The sequence below is a fragment of the Drosophila albomicans genome, chromosome 3, assembly GCF_009650485.2.
Source record: "Drosophila albomicans strain 15112-1751.03 chromosome 3, ASM965048v2, whole genome shotgun sequence".
NCBI lineage: Eukaryota > Metazoa > Arthropoda > Insecta > Diptera > Drosophilidae > Drosophila > Drosophila albomicans.
The window spans coordinates 38,304,668-38,327,815 of NC_047629.2; the positions used below are offsets into that span (position 1 = coordinate 38,304,668).

The 23,148-nt window shown below is 37.1% G+C and overlaps 3 protein-coding genes across 4 annotated transcripts; 2 read left to right on the top strand and 1 right to left on the bottom strand.

Annotated features, from left to right (window-relative positions):
• Positions 1 to 410, top strand: LOC127565404 (uncharacterized). The gene is made up of 2 exons (XM_052003578.1): positions 1 to 177; positions 243 to 410. The coding sequence occupies exons 1-2, from the start codon at positions 1 to 3 to the stop codon at positions 408 to 410; spliced, it is 345 nt and encodes a 114-aa protein (XP_051859538.1).
• Positions 411 to 8,983: 8,573 nt separating this feature from the next.
• LOC117567952 (charged multivesicular body protein 5) lies at positions 8,984 to 10,159 on the bottom strand. Its single transcript, XM_034248251.2, has 5 exons — positions 10,005 to 10,159; positions 9,784 to 9,935; positions 9,550 to 9,715; positions 9,259 to 9,492; positions 8,984 to 9,194 (listed from the first exon to the last, which is right to left on the bottom strand). Exons 1-5 carry the CDS (start codon positions 10,071 to 10,073, stop codon positions 9,132 to 9,134), a joined length of 684 nt encoding a protein of 227 aa, XP_034104142.1. The 5' UTR covers positions 10,074 to 10,159; the 3' UTR covers positions 8,984 to 9,131.
• Positions 10,160 to 10,719: 560 nt separating this feature from the next.
• On the top strand, positions 10,720 to 20,953 carry LOC117568565 (integral membrane protein GPR155). Of its 2 annotated transcripts, none has more exons than XM_034249292.2 (12): positions 10,720 to 11,376; positions 16,508 to 16,797; positions 16,858 to 17,338; positions 17,396 to 17,561; positions 17,631 to 17,870; positions 17,932 to 18,123; positions 18,183 to 18,336; positions 18,537 to 18,629; positions 18,688 to 19,027; positions 19,092 to 19,457; positions 19,516 to 19,641; positions 19,754 to 20,953. In XM_034249292.2, the coding sequence occupies exons 1-12, from the start codon at positions 11,195 to 11,197 to the stop codon at positions 19,953 to 19,955; spliced, it is 2,832 nt and encodes a 943-aa protein (XP_034105183.1). In that variant the 5' UTR covers positions 10,720 to 11,194; the 3' UTR covers positions 19,956 to 20,953. The 2 variants fall into 2 exon arrangements, with proteins under 2 accessions (XP_034105183.1, XP_034105184.1); XM_034249293.2 differs by having other exon boundaries at positions 18,691 to 19,027.
• The last annotated feature ends 2,195 nt before the right edge of the window (positions 20,954 to 23,148 follow it).

The following is a 23,148-nucleotide window of genomic DNA, read 5'->3' on the forward strand; positions in this document are numbered from 1 at the left end:
ATGCCCATGCCCAACATGCCAGGCAACATTAGAAAACTGCAACAGCAACAGCGACAGCAACTACAACAACAAATACACTCAGCGAACGAAGCAAATGAACGAATGCCGTCTGCGCTGCAGTCGCGGTCGCAGTCACTGTCGACGTCGACGTCGAGTGTATGCATCAAAAAACAGACAGTAAATCTGATTGTTTGGGGTAATTGAACTTTCTTAAGAAATTGCGACATGTACACTTTGAAAAGCTCTGGATTTGCGAGCAGCAACAGCAACGTCAGCCGAGACAGCGCAGCAGCAGCAGCAGCAGCAGCTACAGCACAGGCAGCAGTAGTCGCAGTCGCAGCAGCAGCAGAGGCAGCAGCAGCACACAAATGTACGCCAATGACCGAGTTCGGGTGAAAGACCTTCGATAACCATCATCATCATCATTCGCAGAGCAGCAACGGCAACATCATTAGCGAGTCCGAGTCGTCCGCAACGTAGTCATTGCACTAGCTGCCAGCCAGCCAGCCAGCCAACAACAGCAAAACAAAAACAAAGCCACACACACCAAGAGAGCCAGAGATAGAGAGCAAGCTGCGGCGAGAGCAAACCGACTGAGAGAGAGCCAGTCAACGCGGTTTTGTCATCGTAAAGAGCAAAAGTGCCAAAGAGTTGTATGAGCATGTGAAATGTGCAAGGCAGTGCAAAATTCATTGAACTAAATTTAGCAGTGTGCGTGTGTATGAAAAGAGAGCAGCACGCGATGCAGCCAATGCTCTTGTTGTTATCACAAACACACACGCACACACGCTTGGCGCTCTCTCTCTCTCACTGTCACTCTCAAACAATACAAATACAAGCACAAAATACTAAAAACAAAAGCGCGGGAGTTGTTGCTCTTGCTCTTGCTATATTGCTGTTGCATTTTTGCATGTGCATTTGATGTTAGTTTTTATTGTTATTGCATTTTGCAATTTCGAGGTGCATGGCAAGACCTCAACTAAGGCTAAACTGCTGTTGTTGTTTTGCTGTCGCGTTTTCTATGCATGTATTAGTGTGTGTGTGTTTGTGTGCTGCCGCATTTGGGGGCTATTGAGATAGGCGCGCGATTTGATCAGTGCAGCTCAAACTATAGAAGCCTTGGGGCGGCATTTAGTTTGGCGCGTGTTACAGTTTGATGTATACACTTTTGCTTAGCAGCGCTACTCAAACTGTGTAAGCGAGCAAATTGTTATTATTCTACAGTATTTTTAGAGCGCCAACTCATGGTAAATTTTTAATTTTTTTTGTTTGCATCATGTTCTTAGTGAAATACTTTTACTGAATTAAATACGAGAGAGTGTGCGAGAGAGAGAGAGCGAAAGAGGGGATGCGAAATTTCGACATGAGTTAAAGTGAATGGCCAATGGCGTCAATGCACGCTGACGTCGCTGGCAAAAGCAATGACACTGATCCTGGCGTTGACCTCTCTCTCTCAACGCAGTACAGGGCCATTGCCGGCAGTGGAACAGAGACGTCGACAACAACAACAATAACAACAACAGCAAGAAATACGAGCACAAAATTTCAGTTTCATTTTCGATGCTTGATTCTACGCGGCTTAGGTAGCCTCCACTTGGCGTTGTTGTTAATTATTATGCTTGAAGCTTTTTTTTTTGGGCAAGGTCATTAAACACACAAACACACTCATACACTCTTCTACTACTACTACTACGACAACCATCGTAGTGAATAAGAAGAGAAAAACGTTGTTGCTGCGGCAACTTCTGTTTAGCCTGCGCAGTCCAAGCAACAGTCACAGCCACAGCCACTTCTACTTTACGTTTTCTTTAAATTTTTAGTTCGGTTCGTTCATTCGGTCTTAATCAAGGTGAGTAACCTTGGCCTTATTTTCGAGCAGCGCACTCTTTGCTCTGCGTATGTGTGTGTGTGTCTGTGTGCTGCTCACGCATTGCCAAAAAAAAAAGCTAGCCACGGCGCTCACCGAAAGCGTCGCTCACGAAGGCAAAACGGAAGGCAGACACAGGGAGTGCGAGTGCGAGCGAGAGGGAGAGAGACAGAGAGCGAGAGCCAATTGTTGCTGCTGGCATTGTGGAAGGTCATGATTTTTTCGGCTGCTTTGCGTGCGTATGTGTGTGTGTATGTGTTTGTGTGTGACTTTACTTGACTTGCTGGCATTTGCTTTGGCTTTGCTTTGCGCTGCGCTGCGCTGCTTTGCCGAATCTCACAGCACACTAAAAATTGTGTGAATGTGATTGTGTGTGAATTTTTGATTTCCTTGCTCTACACTTTATGCTAAACTCAAAGCTTGAGCTGCCAAAAAATCTATCTTTTACGCAGCATTCTGCGACTCAAAGAGAATGCGAAGATCAAAGTGTAAAGAGTAAAGGGTATGCGGGGGTCGATTTTATTTTTAATTGTAATGGAAATTACTGATTGAAATGTGCGCTGGAGCACGTGCTATGTACAACTTGTTGCCTGCAAGAGGCCAAATGTAAGTACTGCGTAAGTAGTGCGTGTGTGTGTAGTTGTGAATTTATAATACCCGCTATATATGGTCAGGCAGAGAAGGGTATTACAATTTAGGGTCAAACTATAATTTATGTAATAGGCATAAAAAAAGCAATTTGTTTTAAAATGGATTATTAATCAAATCCGTCTTTCTGTCTGTCCGTGCTTATAAACGCTTAAATCTCAAAAACTATAAAAGCTATCGACACCAAATTTGCTGACAATATTTCTATAGAAAGTTAAAATCTACAGAGTTAAAAATCACATGGAAAGCAATGTACATTAATGTATTATTCGACTATTCGCTTGTCTGTCTGTCCGTCTGTCTGAACACCTCTATTCTAAGAGCCATAAGAGCTAGAGCTACAAAATTTGGCAAGGATATTTTTTTTGTGTTAGGACACATTTTATAAAACTTACTGCTACTTCTTCTTTAATTTATAGAATTTGGGTATTTACAATTATTATTTTTAAAGTTTTCATTATTATTATTTATGAATTTTATTACAATTGTAGAGCCTACATTTTAATATGTTTAATAAAAACTGCGCACCGAATAGTCTCTAAGAATCTGATTACAATTGTCAATGGACAGACAGGTGTCTCACAGTCGAGCACACACAAGTGTAAGCTTTATTTATTTTTTATTTTTTCGACTGCTTTATGTATGTAATTTTGTAGCTCGAAGCATGCATAATCAAGAGCTGAGCGGAGACACGCCACGGCTTGCACTTGGCCTTGTCGAGTGCCGCTTCGTGGTCACCTTGAACCTCAATGTGCCGAATGTTGTGCTGTGGGGGCAGCAACAACACCGCAACAGCAACAGCAGCAGCTTCAACAAAAAACAAAAAGAAAAAAAACTGAAACCGAAACAAAAAACAAAATTGAAACTGAAACTGATCCGCAGTTTTGCGTTGCGTTGAGTTGGCAGTATGTGCTTTTGACTGGGTTTTGAACTTGCAACAAACAATAACAATTTACAATAACAGAATAACAGAACGTAGAAGTTGAGAGCCAAAAAAACGAAACAAAACGAAGAACAAAAAGTTTAGCGGTCGCAGACCTACAAAAACAAAACGTGACTTAAGGCTAAACATCAGCTATATAACTTTAACTTTATGCGTCTGCGACGGCGACTTTTAATATTGAAGCAACGAATGTGTTTGTATGTATAATATTTTTAGAACTAGTTTTGTTTTTTTTTCGTATGCACAATGATACACATCTGCCTTTGGGGTCTGAAGAACCCAAGGCCGCAAGCTTCTAAAAAAAAAACAACATACCTATAATAAAAAAAAAACAGTATACAAATCCATTTGTTTGCTTCACCATTGAGATAGACACTCACATACAACTATGCGTATACGTAATGTATTCTAAGGTTGCGCTTTATCAAGCATACGCTGCGTTGTACGCTTATCAGTCAGTCAGTCATTCAGTGAGCGAGTCTTGTCCAAAACACTAAACCAAAATACGCATATCACAGAGCACACATCAGAGTTCCAGCTGTTTTAGTTATTTTCTGTATATTCGGTTTTATCGAATTTCAGTTCTGTGGGGAGCGGGGCGACAACTGACAGTTTTATGACCAAATATTTAACTAATCGTCTATCAAGATCGACAACAAGTGCTTAGCATAGAAGAGCTGAAGAAGTAGAGTCACAGAATTTCCAGAAATATGCAAAGAACTGGTTCAGTTCAATGCATATAAATAAACAAATTAAAATAAAACTAGCATTAAAGCCCAACTCCCGATTGAATGCTAAATTTATAGTGGTTGACTGTGAGATACTGCGTAACTATAATTTTGTTACATGCAGAAATACTTGGAAACTTTCTTTAAGGTTTAGTTTTTAATGATAAATGCAGTAATTGCATCAAATTTAGTTAGTTCTATTTTGTAATTTTAATATTTAGTTGCACTATTGGATTTTTTATGTAAGAATATAAGATTAGAATACACATTTATATACATATTTTTGAAGTTACTGCTATTATAATGATAGATGTAGTCATGATATCGAAAATACTTAGTTCGGTTCTTTAATTTTCAAATTGGTTGATTATTCGATTTATGAAAATATGAAAATTTTTAACTTTGTAGAACTCTTAAAAGTATTGTCCCAAAATGTAGTGTATCTGGCTTGTAGAACCCCTAAGAGTATTGCCTCAAAATTTAGTGTCTCTAGTTTATATAGTCGCTGAGATTTGAGTGTTTAAGTGAATGGACAGACAGACAGACAGACAGATGTGATTATACAATGTATAACATTATTACACACAGTTTCAGTAACCACATAATTTTAACACCTTTCTGAACAAAGTTGGTTAGCGAGTTTAGTTTTGGTAGCGCTATAGATCGATCGCATAAAATGACATATAGTAATTCCAGCTTTTACAATTTCCCCATTGCGACAATTTTGCATTTCTCATTTTAGAAACAACGACAACCAGACAAAAAAGTGCGACAAAACGGCAACAACAACAACAACAACAGCAAGCGAGCATAGTATCGACTATTCGCACAATTACAATTGCAAAATCTTGTGTGTACAATAATAGTATAGTATAGTATACCATATAGTACAGACACACACACACACATACAGTCACGCACATAGCGAACACATGCATATGTATGCAGTTGGCGGCAACATGCTTAGTATATATTTTGAATGGTTGCGCTTTATATTGGCCTCCGAATGTGTCTAGCTTCAATAGCAGGCCAGGGTCATGCGACACCGGGGAGGAAAACTAACGCGAACCGACGCAAGGCACACACACATACAGACACACGCTAACACATGCATAGCTAACGCGTGTGTGTGTGTGCCCGTTATCGGAAGAAAACGCCAAAAGCTTTACAGCACTCACAAACACAGACACACACATGCACAACCAGACAGAGGCAAAACGAAACAAATTTGCGCTCGCGTTCATTGCCTTTGCAAAACTTTTAGATCTGCTGCGCTCGCTCTTTCTCTCTCTCTCTCTGCTGCGCTCTCTCTCTGCTCTCTTATGGCATTAGAAGAGCAATAGACGAAATGCAAAAAAAAGGCTTTTTGCGGTTTAATTGATTGCATATAGGAAGACAACAAATGCAGCATTGAAGTCCAGTTGAGCGCAAACAACAAAAACACAAAAAGTTCAGCTCTCAGGGCTCTTTTAATTTCTTTTTTTTGTGTAGAATATTTGTTTGTACTTTTATTTTTATATATTTCGGCAAAAATTGTGAGGTGAGGTTGGTCAGTGACGTGCCGAAAATTTATTGAAATATGCGATTAATCTTTTAGTGCAAACTAACTTCTATCCAGAATATCGTTTACAAAATTATACATAAAACAAAAGGTTACACTTAAATTTATGACATGTTATTTGATATTTGCGACTCGACCATGAAAATGAAAAATCTCCCCCCGAAAACGAGATGAGAGATCCTCTCTCAGAGACTTATGATCTCGGCTTGAAATGATAATTTATAAGCTTGTCACTAACGTGTCGAAGGTCTCACCCATCATTTGAATTGCCAATCTATGGTTTTTCGCCTCGATTAGCCGCTACAAAAGCCAAAAGAAGTCAGAAACAACAACAGCAACAAAATAGCCAAAATCAAATCGAAAAAAAAAACAAAAAAAGAAAAAACTATATGTATTTAAGCATAAATAATATTAATAAATTTTGCGCCGTTGTTAGCAGTTTTTTTTATTGTGCGGTTTTTGTGAGTCGCTTCTTTTGTATCGAATTTTAATTATTGGTAAATTGTATTATTGAAGCAAAAAATAGAAGACGAAAAACTGAAATAAAGTGGGACATTGCTCTGACTCTGCTGTTGACTCGCAACGAAGAGCTGTAATCGGACTCCCGCAAATAAAGAATAAATATAGTACATACTCTTGTAGCACATTTTGTGTTGCTAAATCGAAATTCGGCAAAATTTGGTGTGACGACAAAAATGAATCATAATTCTATTGTAAGTGACAAATGCAAATTAAGGTAATAAGTAATAAGCTTGCGATCCTTGCAAAAATATTAATTTTTAAATGAGTGGCGATTCAAATGAATCATTTGTATTAAAAGGCCAGTAAGAAATAAAAATCAAATTAAATTATTAGTATTGAAAAGTTGCAGTAGAAAAAAATTTTAATAATTATTTAAATTATTCGTGTTGGAAATATAAAATTGAAAATAAAAATAAATTAAAACGAATTATTAGTTTAGAAGCAAATATAAAAGTTAAAAATGAAGGTTATAATAGAAATTAAATAAAAACACACGCTTGGGATATTTTCTTAAAAAATAATCATAAGCTTTTAAAATTAAACAGGATAATTTGCAATTTTAATTAAATCTTTTTAATATAATAATATCTTGTAATATCTTTATTACAACAAAATTTAGTTTAATGAAATGAAAATGCAAAAGTTCAAAATAAAGGGTATAATAAATAAAATAAATAAAATAAATCAACCTTGCGATTTTTTCTTCAAAATAATAATTTCTTATTAAAATTTAAATTAAAATGCAATAACAAGAATTATATGAGACGATTAACATGAAAATTTAGTTTTATGAAATAAAAATGCAGAAGCTCAAAATGAATATTATAATAATAAAAAAAAAGGAAATCAACTTTGCCATCTTTTCATCAAAATAATCATTATTTATTAAAATTAAACATGAAAAGTTGCAAAATGAAAAAGAAATTATTTCAATTTTATGTGACGATTAATATGAAAATGTAATATAAAAGTGGCTGCAATCCTTGCAAAAAATTGTAATACATATGTGTGACACTAAAAAACTGATCATTAGTTTTGGAAAATGAAATTAAATCAAGCTTGCGATCCTTGCTTGGCTAGCGAGCAACAATCGAAATATTAATTAAAATGCCGTGGCTTCTCCAGATCACATGACTCATGCCATTCACCACACAATTGTTTGTTTTTCTTTTTAAATTACTGATATTTTCCTGCACTTTCATGCCATATACTACATATAGTATATATAGTATAACAGGCAAGCACATACTACATGATGATGACGAAATGTGAGCATAGAAAGCTTTTTCATTATTTGTGTATTTTGCCTCTTTGCAATTCGCTTCCTGCATTTTTGCACTTTGTATATATTTTTTTTCTCCTCTTTTCTCGAATGCAACACTGCAGTAATCGAAATAATCGATTACGATAGACGCTCGATAGAATTCTAGAAAGCTGTCGCAGGCGTACGCTGCGTATGCGCAATATGTTATATGTAGTTTTCTTACCATTTGAAGCAAAAGTAATCCAATTGGTCGTATATCCATTATGTTACAGCCAGTTAATGTTTGATATTTGATTATAGTTTTGTACTAAATATAGTTGCACTACACACAATGCACAAGCTGCTGCCTGGCAAAATTGCTATATGTATATATAAAAACGATTGTAAATATTGCGTATACGTATTTAAGATCTACGATCTATGTACGATAAAAACACACACTTTTTGAGGCACTGGTTGTTGTTGTTGTTGCTGTTGTCGTTGTTGTTGCTATTGGGGCAGTGGGCGGTGGGCGTGTTGGAAGTCGGGACGTTATGTCAAAATACAATTACACAAGACATTTGCCAAGATTTCATGGCATTTTGGCAGTATAAATACGAATGCTGATAAATTCAGATTCAGATTGCAGCTTTCATTTGTAAGCACTCACACACTATTCATAACTATTGCACTTATTTGATTATTTGATTTTGTATTATTTAAGGCAGTTTAGAGACAGAGAATGTAACGAGGATGCGCCCGGCTGCGCTGTCAGGCTTGCTGGAGCAAATTCATTTCGGCTAATTAGCAACGCGTCGTCGACAGTGACAGCGACAGAGAGTGAGAGATGGGTGCGGGGGAAAAGGGGGGCAGCGACGCGCGCGTTCACGCTGCAGTTTACAATTACGTTTGGCAATTGATTTTGCTTTGCGAAGGTTTTTGTTGTAATATTTTTTGTGTTTGCTGCTGCTGGTGATCGACTATTGTTGTTGGTGTTGTTGTTATTATTGTTGTTGCTGTGTATATTTGCCCTCTGCGGAATTTGCGACCGTCCGTTACAGCAGTCAGATGAAGACTAAACGCAAGCGAACGCGTTATTTTTGCACACAGCAGTGCACTGTGGCTCACACACACACAAACACATACAGATACAGTCACAGTCATACAGTGAGCAACGTTCACAGTGGCAGAGACACGCGCGCGGCTGCTCAAGTTCATGCTCTGAACTTCAAAGCTCAGTTACCTTCATGCACGTTCCTCTGCTGTATGTGTGTGTGCGAGTGAGCATAAACGTAAATGCGCTCACTAAGCGAGAGTCACTGTGTGTCTGTGTGTAAGAGAGAGCGAGGTAGTGAGAGTGTAACAACATGACACACACGTTGTCGCTTTTGCACTTAAGAGAGCGAAAGTGTTATTGCAGTGCAATGAGACTGCATTACAAGCAAAGAGCAGAAATAAAGAGAGAGTCAGATTATCAGTGTGTGTGCATCCTTTTTTAATATGCATACTATCAAAACATACAAAAAATGAGGTGTTTAAACTTAAAAAGCGTGCCAAACATGGTGGCTTTTTTCTTCTTTTCTTTAGTAATACAAATGCCAAATCGAGAAACTGTCGTCTTATGTGGTCTTCAGTGAGGTCGGCACTTTGGGCAAGCCAAACTCATCCGTTTCAATGGTAGACTGTGAGTGAAGGGAAATTAATTAGAAATCTATGAAAACTAAACAGCTTAAATATTTTTATTACCTTGCTTGGTGGCTTAATGCTATCAGCACCTGGCTCTCTGTCTGGAGCCTCTGGCGCCTTGACAACATCATCCAAATAGCTGGAATCGTCGTCGAGCGCCATCTCATCGCCCAAAGCATCGAGTTCGGCCTGCAAATCATCGTCGTCCACCTCGGGCATGCCATAGGTGCGTCCCATAGCCTCCTGCACTTCGTCGGCCTGTTCCAGCATATCAGCCATATCATCTTGAATATCCTGCAAGGAAAATATATATTAGGATACAGTTAATATCTCTATTACTTAATTACTTACTTCGATTTGATCGATATTGATCTTTTTGTATTCCGTTTTCATCTGCTTGACGCCATCCTTCATGGCCGCAACTGTGGCCTGAGTATCCTTAAGCGATTGAGCGGCATAGTTCGCCTGCTCCATGTTGAAGGATTGATTGCGCAGAGATTCAGCTTGTTGTTCATAGCTGCAAAGCAATTGAGATCCGTATATTAAGACACTTTGATACCATGCTGTGAATTTTATTGTACTTACGCCTTCTTTTGTTTGAGCACTCGCAGTGCTTTTTGTTTCACCGAATTTTTCGCTGGCCCTTCACGCATTTTGCTCATTTGCTCGCGATATTTGCGCAGCTCTGTTTCCAATTTCGCAATCTTTTCCTCAATATTGGTAGCCCTTGCATCCACCTGTGCGACATTAAAATTCAGCGAGACTCATAAAACCAAAATCCAATTAAAACATCTAATTCAACTTACGCCTTGAATGCAGTCATTTAGACTTGGTCCAGGCTCCTTGGGCTTGCCGCGTCCAAACAGGCGATTCATTTTATTGCTTTTTGCTAAATATAGACCAAAAAATTAAGGAGTTAGACGAAAAATTTGCGTCGAATTTTGTTTGATGACTAATTTACTTTTTTTTGTCCAATTTGTAAACAGCTGTGGTGAAGAAATATCGACGATGCTATCGATATATCGATAAGTTTTCAAACCTCGAGTTTTTTGTTTGCAGCGCGACAATAACATTATTTTTATTAATTATTAAATAATTATTATTGTATACATTTCTACTCACAAAAAAGCTTTGTCTTTTTCTCTTGAGCGAGATAGCCTTCCTCATAATCACCACCTGGCTATACTTTTCCTGGTATATTTGTAGCGTACGCGTGGCAATAGGCGCGTTATTTGAAACCCCCCGTCGCATCCGGGTTCTTATATTCTAGATGCCCACCAGAAGACTACTTTCACATGTGTTTCAATAAGAGATCAAACTACTATTATAAAAACTTGCCAATAATATGATATTTAAAACGCGAAACCACTTCTGTCCAGAACCAATGTAGTATTTTATATACCAAAAATGTAACGGTCTTACTGTAAAAATATCGGAATACAGTGTGCGAGCACTGTAAAGTTCCAGTAGCAGAAACTGTTAAGTGTTTGTACGAGGAAGGCAACTCTGTGCGAGAGTTGCCCCAGTCGCAATTCGGATTTTTTCTATAAAAGCAAGCGCGCATGTTGCAGTTGCAACAAATATTAGATTTTTTTAGTTTCGCGAGCAACCGAGAAGTGGCCAAATATGTTATGAAAACCAACTGCAAACGTATTATCGACAACCTAAGGGCAACTACGTAGTGTTTAAGCAAAAGAAAAATGAAAGTTATAAGCAGTGCTAAAAATATTCAAAGAGCAACAACGACGCCGTGAACTGTTCGAGTGTCTTCGTGTGTGTGTGGTGTGATATTAAAGAATATTTTGCGAATGTGTGCGTGTGTGTTGCCTTAATTCAATTGGCGAAAACTCAATAATTGCACACAGAAGCCGCAGCAAAGGTCGTTGTCGTCATTCCCCCTCCGGCTGCCCTTTGACGTCAGCAGCTGCGTCACAGTCAGCTGGCTAAACGATGTCCCATTGAGCCAAAACCATAAAACGAAGGCGAAAGCATCATCATGGATAGCTCCATGTACTACAAAGCTTTAGGCGACCGAGCAGCTGATAGTAATGCCATTGCAACAACAACTACAGAGGCTGCTTTGGTTAGCAATACGGCAACGCCACGCGCCGAGGATGGCGTCTCCATGGACAATTTCTACCCGGCGTTGGTGCAGTGCTTTGGCATTATCATCTGTGGGTAGGTAGTGGGAGTGCGTGCAAGAGGGATGGGGATAAGTGTGTGCGCCCACGCGTGCACCTTGAACTTTTGGCAAAAATATCTATGTGTGGGTGGGTGTATTTCATCTATTTGTTATTATTTGCGTCTCGCTCATTATCAGGTTTTTGTGCTCTACTAGTTTACTCTGTTGTTATTGTTTGGTTTGTTTGATTGTTGATTGTTTATTGGTCACGCGCTCGTTCAATGACCGGTTTGATTTCATTTGTTGTTGTTGTTATTGCTGTGCGTCTCTCATTTCCTTGATTTTTAGCAAAAGTGCAAAAGAGAAACCAAAGCACGCACACTCGACTGAATTATGTTTAATTAATGAATTCTTCTCGTTGGGGGTTTCAATTGTTTTTGCCGCGCGTTTTCCCCATGACTCAGACACAGACAGTCGGATATCCCCCTCCAAAGTTGGAAAGTTGCTGCTGCATTTTGATATTAATTAAATCAAAAGCTGTGGAGATGAATTAAATGTTGGTCATAAATCGTTGCTCATTTTGCAGTGCACAAAACCGTGAAGCGTGAAAATTGCTGTCAAACCGACAGTTAAAAAAATGATAGTAGTAGCAAAAAATATTGCGGCACGGCAACCAAAATGACAAATGATATTATGCAAAATAAAACACAACAATTACAATGCAAAATCAACAACAACAACAACAAAAAATACTAGTTACATTTTAAAGGCTCCCCGCTTAGAAAATTAGTATTTGCGTTTAGTTTGTAATTGCTGCAATAAGCGAAAGTAAAAACGTTTAGAGAGTGAGATAAATGCAGTAACAACAACAACAACAATTACAAATGACCTTGTAATGAGGTGGCCAGTAAACAAAATCGATCAACTTCGATTGTTGCATTATGTCGAACGATTGTATAATCGACAATCGACTTCCAATACAATTACGTATGCATGCATCAGTGTGCGTGTGTATTTACATAGGTACAGTGGAACCACGCTTACAATGACGCACACGTATTCTTTAATTTATTCTTCAAGTTGTATACTTGAGATAACAGGAACCAAAATAAAATAGAGTACTGATAATAATATGTGACTTGCATTAAGCACGCGTTGTTTCCGATTTAAAAGATAAGAAAAGTGTTTAAATATTAGACAATCTTATCTAGGGGCTTTCTAAATATGCTTACTTCATGAAAGTGTCCAAATCTTTTTCTTTCAGTCTAGACAATTATTTTATATTGAATGAAAATTATAAAGCTAAATATAGATTACTAATAAATATTCTAATATTCTAAGTCTGTAATTTATAAGCTTAGCTTCGAAAATCCTTTATTTATTTGGTAAAGTTAATAAACTTTTTATTTAATATTATTTTAATAATATTCTTTATATAACAAAAAATGATTTACTTCAACGCGCTTCACTTAATTTTTAGCTGATCTCATTTCATGAGGTTCCACTGTACCTCTATATAAATACATGTTTCTGTGGCACTTTACTATTGATTTATTCATGTCTGTTTTTTATTGTGTTTATAGAATAAATGCATGCTCAGCTGTTTTAAATGCTGATAGATGCACGCGACTACCGTATAAATAATTTTCATTTGTTGCTGCAATCAATAAAACAACTGCAATTTTCCATACACATGTTATTACATATTACATTGTTCTATTCTGTTTTTGTTTGGTTTTTTTTTATATCATTGCGCGATCGGAACGTTAAAAGCAATATTTGATTTTCTAAAATGATTATAATGGAATTATAAATGTTACTACACATTGGAAATACACTAGCAAAAAGTGGGCAACGACAACTTGTCACGATACGTTAACTGACCTATGCAATTTATGCACATACTATATAGTATGAAAATATAGGGGTAAATGTATTATTCATCTGGGTTTAATAGTTGTAGATAGATTCCATTGGTTGCTAGCATTTGTAGCTGAAAGTTCTAGTTTTTACTTTGACAAAGATTCTTCTGTATATTGAATAACTGCATATGTTAAAATTGGAAGAAAGTTTCATCCATAAAAAAAAGAAATGGATACATACTTTTTGTTGATCCATTCTTAGATATCTCAAAGAGTAGCATATGCTGAAAATGGGAGAAAGAACTATACAATAAATGAAATAAAATTGACTTTGAAATGTAAAATCACAATGTATATTATAAATAGTTATCTTTTGTTTTTGATTTCTGATCTATACCTAAGTATATTAAAGTTGAAGTAGACTTTACAATAAATGTAAGCTTCACTCAATCACAAAAATAAATGGAATTTGAAATATGTAATACTTTTTTAGTGATTGAAAATTCAGTTCAATAAAAAGAAAAATAGAATTGGGATTATTATACTTGATTTTGTTACTGATCTATTTTTTTGAATCCCAATGAATTGCGTATATTAAAAAAGGAAGTACAATTAAAATGGAATGTGTAATATCAATGTTCTACAATGAATGAATTTTAAAAAGGTTTGAAGGTGTGACTAACTACTTCTACACTCATCTATTATGTATTACACATTGAATGAAATTCTTTGAATAGTAAAGTTTTAATATGCGTAAAACAAAGTTCTAATTTGTCATACTAATAAAATTACGTATTACACTTGATTGTTTCTCCTTCAAAGAGCCAGACCTTGTTTGGCCGAAAATAAACAAGCGTCAGCAATCTGCACAGCTGTTTTCTATATATTTTTTTGGTGACTGACGGGAGATAATACAAATATTTATAGTATAAATACGCAAATGAGTGTGTGTGGCATAATCAAGAGTACACTGCAGCTATTACTCAGTCTCAGTCCAAGTTTCAATCCGACAAACAATCAACGTTTGCGGTTAAGCACGTGACCAGCTCTCAGTTGGAATCACATGCAAAGAGTCTGTTGACCATATAGCGCATTATTCTGGAAAACAAATTGAAAAAGACAACAACAACAAGCCATGTGACACAATCTTAATAAGTAAATTCCATTAAGCAAAACCTTTTTCTTTTTTGCTTATTGGGAATGCGACTGTCAAGTATGCATATTGTTGTTGAAATTACGTGGGAATTAGAATCTAGAATAATATGTAGATCGAAGAGCTGAGCTTAAATTTTCCACAATTAAAGAGCATTTTAGAGTCGGTGTCAAGCTTCACGCTTGTTGGTTTTAATATAGATGGAAAGTTTTCTTATCAACACTTATTATTATGATGTGGCAAACTGACAACACTCTAACAATAACTAAATACAATCGTGTGGCAGCTAGATAATGATGATCCAATTAGAGCAGAAGTCCCCTTAATTTGATACAGAACAAAAAACGAAAAGTTATTTAATGATTTGATGAGTCTGATTTTGTTGAACGTGGTTTGTCATTAAGTAAAGTAGATTTATCTCTGTATTCAACAAGAAGCTAACGACTTAAAAGTGCGATAAATCTCAAAAAAAATAAGCAGCGTAAATAAAATAATATCGTCATCAGGTTGTTGTCTTTTTTTTTTAGTTTTTTTGGGATGGGGAAGTACTCCAGTTTCTCATGAGCTGGAGCAACCAGCTCGAGACTGACAAGTTGCATATTTATTTATATTTTTTTGGGCGGAACCAACACAAAAGCGGCATTAACAAATTTTTATTGGCCAATATTTAGCTGAATGCAATGCAAAACTGGTTTCATCTTATTTATTGCATTCGTCACTCACGTGACATTGTTGTTGTTGCTGTTGCATGTTGGCGTTGCGTGTCTCACATGTTTTCTCCCAGACAGTTCCGCAGTATTTGCATTAAGAACGAACAACATTTTTTGTATTGTTAAAAGGGGGTGTGACTTGCCTGAGCAATTAGTACAGTGAATGCTCGAAAAGCTAAACAAACGATTAACGATCAACTCTCTCTTAAGTTTGACAACTTTATTTATTTTTAATTAGGGAGCAGATAAGAAAATGTGTCAAATGACTTAACACTTTTAAAATGACAGTTTAATTTTAAATTGTCTAGATTGTTGCTTGCAATAATAATGTTAAGTATAGCCTATAGTGTTAACAATTTGATTGATCTTTTGAAAGTTGTTGAGAATAAATTAAATTCTACAAATTCCATCGATGACAAAGTCAAATTCAAGATTAAACTGGTTAACTTTAAAGAGTCGAAGAAAGTATTGATAACTAAAATAGCCTGAATTCCTTAGTCGCTTTTTCTTTATCATTGCAATAAGGAATTGTATTCGTTAGTACAATAAAAATATTAATAATTGAGAACTAAACATAAATATAACGCGCGTGTTAAATGTTAAGTTTACGGGAGAGTGCTTTTTCATTTTTCACGATAAGAGCACTCATATGTTAAGTTATTTTTGTCGATGTTAATTACTTTGTCGATTATACTTACATTTATTATTTAGTTGAACAAAACAATGTGGGCAGATAAACTTTTTTTTATATTTTTCTAACATCAAAATGTTTCTATTGCTTTTAATGACGGATATTTTTAAACTATTTTGTAATATAGTTCAGAAAGAAATTATTCTTTTAAGGGTTTTTAACAATTGTAATCATACTTTAATAAATTCTTTCCACATTTCTAATGGAAGGCAAACAGGTGGGCTTAACAGATGTCTTTTAAAGTGGGTTTACTCATGCCTTAAAAACTTCTTTCATACAGCAATTTATATAGTTCTGTTATGGGATAAAATTTGTTTTTTTTTTACATTTCCCTAATATTAATAAGGAATTTTTTGCGTTTAAAGACATATATTTTAATATTTTGTAATACAGTTTAAAAATAAATATTTTAGTCTATATTATTTTAGAAGGCAGTGTATTTGGCTTGAAATACGTAGTTATAAAGCATTCATAATTTCATTCATAGATTTTTATAGTCTTCATACATTTGCAGAACTTGTTACCACTTAACTTAACTTAACTTCCTAAATCTTACTTCTCAGGATCAATATTGTATATTGATGAATTCACTTTTGCTTATTTATTCATTAATACTTTTTAAAATAATAAATATAAAATACAAAAGCCGAAGACCTCTGCAGCCAGTGCTTTAGAAATAAGTTGGGGTCAATTTTATTTACACTCAACTTTTGAAAATAAATAAATAATAATATTATTAAATATAAAATACAATATTCTTTTCATCAACAGCTATATTGCCGGCCGCTTCAAGATCATCAGCAATGCGGAAACCAAAGGCTTGGCCACTTTCGTTGGCACTTTTGCGCTGCCTTCGCTGATCTTTCTCTCGCTGGTGGAGCTTAACTGGAGCGCTGTCAACTGGACCTTTTTGCTGGCCATGATGATCTCTAAGGCATTCGTGTTCTTTGCTGTGCTCGTCATTTGTCTGCTGGTGGCACGACCTTTGAACTATGGACGAGCTGGCTTGATGGCTATCTTTTGTACACAGAGTAACGACTTTGCCATAGGTTATCCCATAGGTAACCGTTAAAACTATTTCTTATGAATTTACAACTAAAAACAGTCTCGTCTTGCTTTAGTTATGGCTTTATATAAGGATGTGCATCCGGAGTATGCCTCGTATTTGTATCTCATGGCGCCTATTTCATTGGCTATACTGAATCCCATTGGTTTGGTGCTTTTGGAGATTAGCAAGATAATTAAAAACAAAGAGGAAGTCACGCGTAATCCGCCATTGTGTCCTGAAACCTGTCCCGCTGAGCAGTTGACCAAACAGCGTCGTTGCCTAGGCGAACGCACGATTCTCGTGTTGAACACCATCAAGTCGCTGTTCTTCAATCCCCTGTTGTTGATGACGCTGCTTGGTGTTGCCGGTGGTTTCCTGTTTCCCAAGGGGCTGCCTGAGATGGTGGCCAGCGTGTTGCGCGTCTTTGGACAGAGTTTCTCAGCCACTGCGCTGTTTCTGCTGGGTCTGAAGATTGTGGGAGGCGGCTCGGGCGCTCAACGCAAAAGCATGGGCACGGGTTTGCTGTTGCCCATGGTGCTTATCTTGGTCAAGATGTGAGTGACGTCTAGCAAAAGTTGAAAGCTCTTAAACATTGCCTTCTCTCTTTGTAGTTTGGTGCTGCCTTTGGTCTGTCGTCAGACTGTCAACATTATACAAGCTGGCGCCGACTTCAATGACACCACTGAGCTGAGCACCTACGCCTTTCTCTATGGTACTTTTCCGGCTGCTCCAGGCGCCTTTGTCATTGCCACACAATACAACATTGAGGTGGAGCTGGTGAGTGGCATTTAAATCTCAAGAATTGTAACAACAAACTGAATGGAAATTTCTTTGTGACTTTTGTAGATTGCTCGCAGCATGGTTTTGTGCACTTTTATCTCGGCGCCTCTGATGTTTATCTCGGCCAAGATGATATCGTTGACAAATCTAAAGCCCTTGGACTATTTGCATGAGCTGGACGCCTTCTCCTTTGACATAAGCGTAGCAGGCGCCGCTGCCTGTGTCTGGATGCTGACGTTGTTGATTGCTACCAAACGCTTTAAGCGCATGCCACAACGCGTTACAGCTTGCTTGGTGCTGTCGCAGGTAGAAATGTTTTAATCCTCACTTTAAATATGTTATTAATTGTTTGTTTGTTCTTTTGCAGTTAATGTGCTGCATTGGCGTCATACTCTGGTCGAAGCTGGATCATGTGGCTCGTTGGCCTTTGTATCTGCAATTCTTCCTGTTCAACATTGGCACTTATAGCTCACGCTTGTGGACTGCTTTGTTGGCCATAACGCTGCTCTTTTTGCAATGTCGCAGCTTGTGTTTTGTGCTTAAACTCTGGCCTTACATGGTAGTGTTTATTTACAGTTCAAATGTATTCATTTACTAATTAACTCTTTTAACTTTTAGCTTGTTTTCGCTTGGGGAGTTCCTGCTGTTATTTCCGGTCTGCTGATTGCTTTCGACGCCAAATCAATGCCCAGCGAGAAGCAAAATCCCAGCTTTCAATACGGAAATGCTCAGGCTGCGATTGCTGTCTTTATGCTTGTGATGTGCTTCATAGGTATGTGTATTAGCTTGTTAGTTATTATGAACGATGTTGCATGATGACACATAGCAACCAATTGACGCGTTATGACAGTTTGTTATGCAAACTTACAATGATGCACATAAAAGTTTTCAATCTGACCACATTGACGTCAAGCTACAAAGAGTGTTTGGTGTTGCATCGAATCTAATCAGTTTTTTTTTATATGCTTACAGTCACCGTGGGCTGCCTCGTGTTGCATCAGCGCTACAAGAAACGCTATGAGAAGTATCTGACATTTACGCGAGACTTATCCAATCCGGATGCGGGTATGCAGCCTCAATCTTAAGTCTTGTTAATTGCCACTCAAACTGGGTTTTTTTTCAGCAGCATCCGATTTGCATTCAACTGTCTCCACAGCCAATTTGTTGGCCAATGCAGATCGTTCCTCGATACGTCAAAGCGTGCGCACCACATCCTATTCATCGTCCTCAGATGACGATGAAATGATACCCACTGCAAGCACTGTGACGGTGAATCGATCCAGCGGTTCAGGAGGCTGTGGATCAGGCGGCGGCAATTGTTGCTCGGGCTCAACGGTCACCACACCCACCACAGCTTCCACTGTGGTTATGGATATTGAGGATCTGCTGAATCGCAGTCGACAGCGTAACTCAGTTAACCCCAAGGATCTGGACAAAATCGATGTGGCGCCCACAACTGAAGCGTATGTTTAGCATTGAATTTTGTAATATTTTAATGTTGTTAATTTGGTTTTTCTTACTTTTCAGTCACATGTGCAGCAGCTCGTACAACTGCGGTCCGAGCACGTCGCGTCAGAGCTGCCAGAATATCATAGAACGCTATGAGGAGCAGACGCGCAGCGGGCTCGAGCCGCTGGAGCATACGAGCGACTGCGATGAGCATCAAACATTGAAGCACACCATCCTATTGATCATATTGCTGTGCTCCATGTTTGTCGGCTTGGCCGTCTCCATTTGGACGCTGGTCATGGAGGGCATGTCGGGCATCTATCTCGAATTGAGTTTCCTCGATGCTTTCCTTAATTTTGGTCAAGGTTTGATTGTGTTGGCGGTGTTTATCAGCGACACAGGCGAGCTGTTGATGCCACTCATCAAATTCTGGCGGAAAATATGGTAAGTATTGGTACTAAACTCTATGTAGATGATGATATTAATCAACTTTTCATTATAGGTATGGAGCTAATGTGGTTAGTCTGCCGCATTGGTCGAATTTGCGTCCCGAGACCAAACAAATTTGCGAACAATTTCGCAATCATCACTTGGAGAACTGCAAAAAGGACATTGCCAAAGACAGAAGGCGAGTATTATGTCAGCTTGAGGACTGACATCACATATTTTTATGATTGCTTGCAATCATTATTAATTGACATTCCATTAACCAATTTTGTATTGCAATTGCTTTCACGCAGATGGCGCATACGAGTGTATCGCAAGGTCTTCTATGGCAGCGAGTTTGTCAGCTGGCTTATTGAGGTCGGCCTGTCCAAGGATCGCATGGAGGCTGTGCACTATGCACGTCATCTGGTCGATGGTCGCGTCCTGCGGCACATAAATAATGTCTATCATTTCGAAGATAAGCAATTGCTTTACAACTTCTGCAGTCGCATCTAAGCGGCGACGACACTTGAGTGATGGGAAGGAGAATGATGCAACTACGCCAAAATATAATTATTTTTATTTGAATTAAGAGGAAATCATGTAATTTGTGTGCTGTGATTGTACGCTAGGAATGCACACACACACACACTCACACTTGTACAGACAGCCATGCGTTATGAGTGTCTGTGTGTGTGTGTGGGCACTAGAAAGGTCGTGTTTATCGTAAACGTGAAATTGTTTATTGCCTATTTATATACAAAAGGAATACGAAGAAGAACTAGCTTTTCGCAAATGTTTATAAACTAAGTAGTTAAAGAATTTAAAGAAGCATACACTTTCGAGCTATAGTGCAATAATCTAGACTAGTCTAAAATATAACGAATTATAATTATACGCAAAAATACTGTGCATAAAACATGTGAATGCATAGCAAAACTATATTCTATACAGAAAACAAAAACAATGATGATGACAAAAACGAAAAACCACAAAAGCATGCTTACAATATGTATTGTACACAGATAAAATAAATAACTAGATATATACATATACAAACATAAATATATACCTCAGTGCGCCGTGAGGCGTTTACACAAACAAATTTGAGATGCATTTGTGTCGCACATATTTCAATTTCTTTGATTTCAATTCAGTTTCAGAGGCTCAGCTATTTTGCATTTTACACTTTAATTTTTTCGCTCACACACACACACACGCAGTGAGACAATTTGTAGCGCGATTATATAGTATGTATATATTGGCGTTTCGTTGTCTTTCTGTTTTGGTGTGCACGCGTTAAACAATTTGCGGCTGCGTGTTTGTAATTCCAATGGGTTTTAATTCCGGCCCGTTTTAATAGCTTCGCTGTTCTCATCGTTCTCTATTGATAAATGAAATGTTTATTGTAAAGCGCGACTGTCAATCGTTTGTGCGCTTATCGTGCCATTAAAATGCCGCGGATGATGTCCAATGTTTTGATATTTAAAATAAACTTGGTGCTTATTATATTATTATTTTGGTTGCGCGCGCCTTCTTTAGCAGACAAGAAGACAAACTCTGAAGTACAATAAAAATTCTTGTCTGTTTGTTATGCAAAATAGTCGAAAGACGCAAAGGCGTCGCGGCATGCGTTCTGTAAAATGCATTTCATGCGTAAATGCCGCAGCTTCCTTTTGCAATTTCGCATGCACTTCACACACACACACTCAGCACATTGCAGCAGTGACGTGTGGAATAAGCAATAATTTTGAAAAACTGGATGACAGGCGATTCATCATCGACTACTGCGTAATTCTTGGAATTCAAAAACGAGAACTGTATCGAGCAAGAGCACGAGACTGGCGAGTGCCATCATAATTTTTATAGTGTCATAGCTCTTATCCATCGGATGTTGACAGTCTGCTCAATGGGGACTACCTCAAACACAACTTGAGTCTCGAGGTGCTATCAGCAGATAGATTTGTTTGACCATAAAACCATTACTATAAGCACTTGACATTCTTCAGCAAGTTGAGAAGGCTTGTTCTATTCCAGTGAATGCAGTCATCGATTGCAGCAATTGAATGCAATTTGTATTGCACTTTTGTTTGATCAAGTGTTTGGAATTTTAAATGCCAAACTCAAATTAGAAAATGGCTTATTAATTTCAAAATTGCTTTACATTAGAAATAGTTAAAAATGCATTTAATTTCCATTTAGTTTAATGCATATACTATATGTATATATACATACATATTCATTTATTCTTATGCAGCTTAATATGCAGTAGAAATTGGCTTATTAATTTCAAAAATTGTTTACTATAGAAAAAGTTAAAAATGCATTCAATTCCCATTTAATTTAATGCTCTTACACATACATAAATTCTTATTCCTCAGAAATTCTTAGCATATAGAAACTGTCTTATTAATTTCAAAATTGCTTTACATTAGAAATAGTTAAAAATGCATTTAATTCCCATTTAATGTAATGCTCTTACACATACATAAATTCTTATTCCTCAGAAATTCTTAGCATATAGAAATTGTCTTATTAATTTCAAAATTGCTTTACATTTTCCAATGCAAAAAATGCATTTAATTCCCATTTAGTTTAATGCACTTACACATACATATATTCTCATGCCGCACCCTCTATTTGATTTGCTTTCAAATGCTTCCCTATAGTTGAGGTAGTTGAGAACGGATATTTACTTGACTTTCGCTTGACATTGCTGCTCTTCCCTGCTTGATGAGATTTCGATGGTAAATATTTGTCAGTCTGGCACTAGCGAGTGACTAATAAAATCCTATGATACTCTTATTTAAAGTACTTCAATATAGTTTGATTGAATGACATTATTTTGAGGGCTGTCGTTAAAAATTAACTTGTTGAAATTTTGTAAGTATTTTATTAACAATTTCCAAGTTCGTCTATACAAAGGATTGAAGCCACTTAAATATAATAGCTGGGTTATTGGCCTAACAAAAGTGGCAATTACACAAATCTATATAGTAAAAAAGAACGTATGTAATACAGGAAATCCCACTCGATTCGCTTGTAAGTATTTCGTTTCAAGATCTTAAAGATCGCTTCTTCCGTAAATGATTCACATACGTTACTACTATATTCAATAAATTGCAATGAAATCACAATTTTGTACTATCTGCAATAAAATCTGTTCAATTTTTTATACTCGCTACCCAAAGGGTAGAAGGGTATTATAACTTTGTGCCGGCAGGAAATGTATGTGACAGACATAAGAAGGTACCTCCGACCCTATAAAGTATATATATTCTTGATCAGCGTCCATAGCCGAGACGATATAACCATGTCTGTCTGTTCGGCTGTTCGTATAAACACCTAGATCACATAGACTATAAGAGATAAATATCAAAAGTACTTGTTATGTTTACAAGCAGATCATGTTTACTTCACATTTTCACCACGCCCATTTCGGCCGTAGCAAATCGGTATGAAACGAATAATAAGCGTAATTTTAAAACTAACTATAGTCTTCATGAGTCCTGAAAATTTGTTTGCAATCAGAAATAAAATGGAACAAGTTACGAAAGAAATACTTTTGTTTGGGGAAAAACGCCTACTTATTACGGGTCTAAGAAGCTCTGGCTGACAATCTGGTATATTTTGCATTCTATGGTATATTTTGAATGCAGTACTGTATCAATATGTATATGAGACTTTTCATTCAAAAGTGGTTACGGGT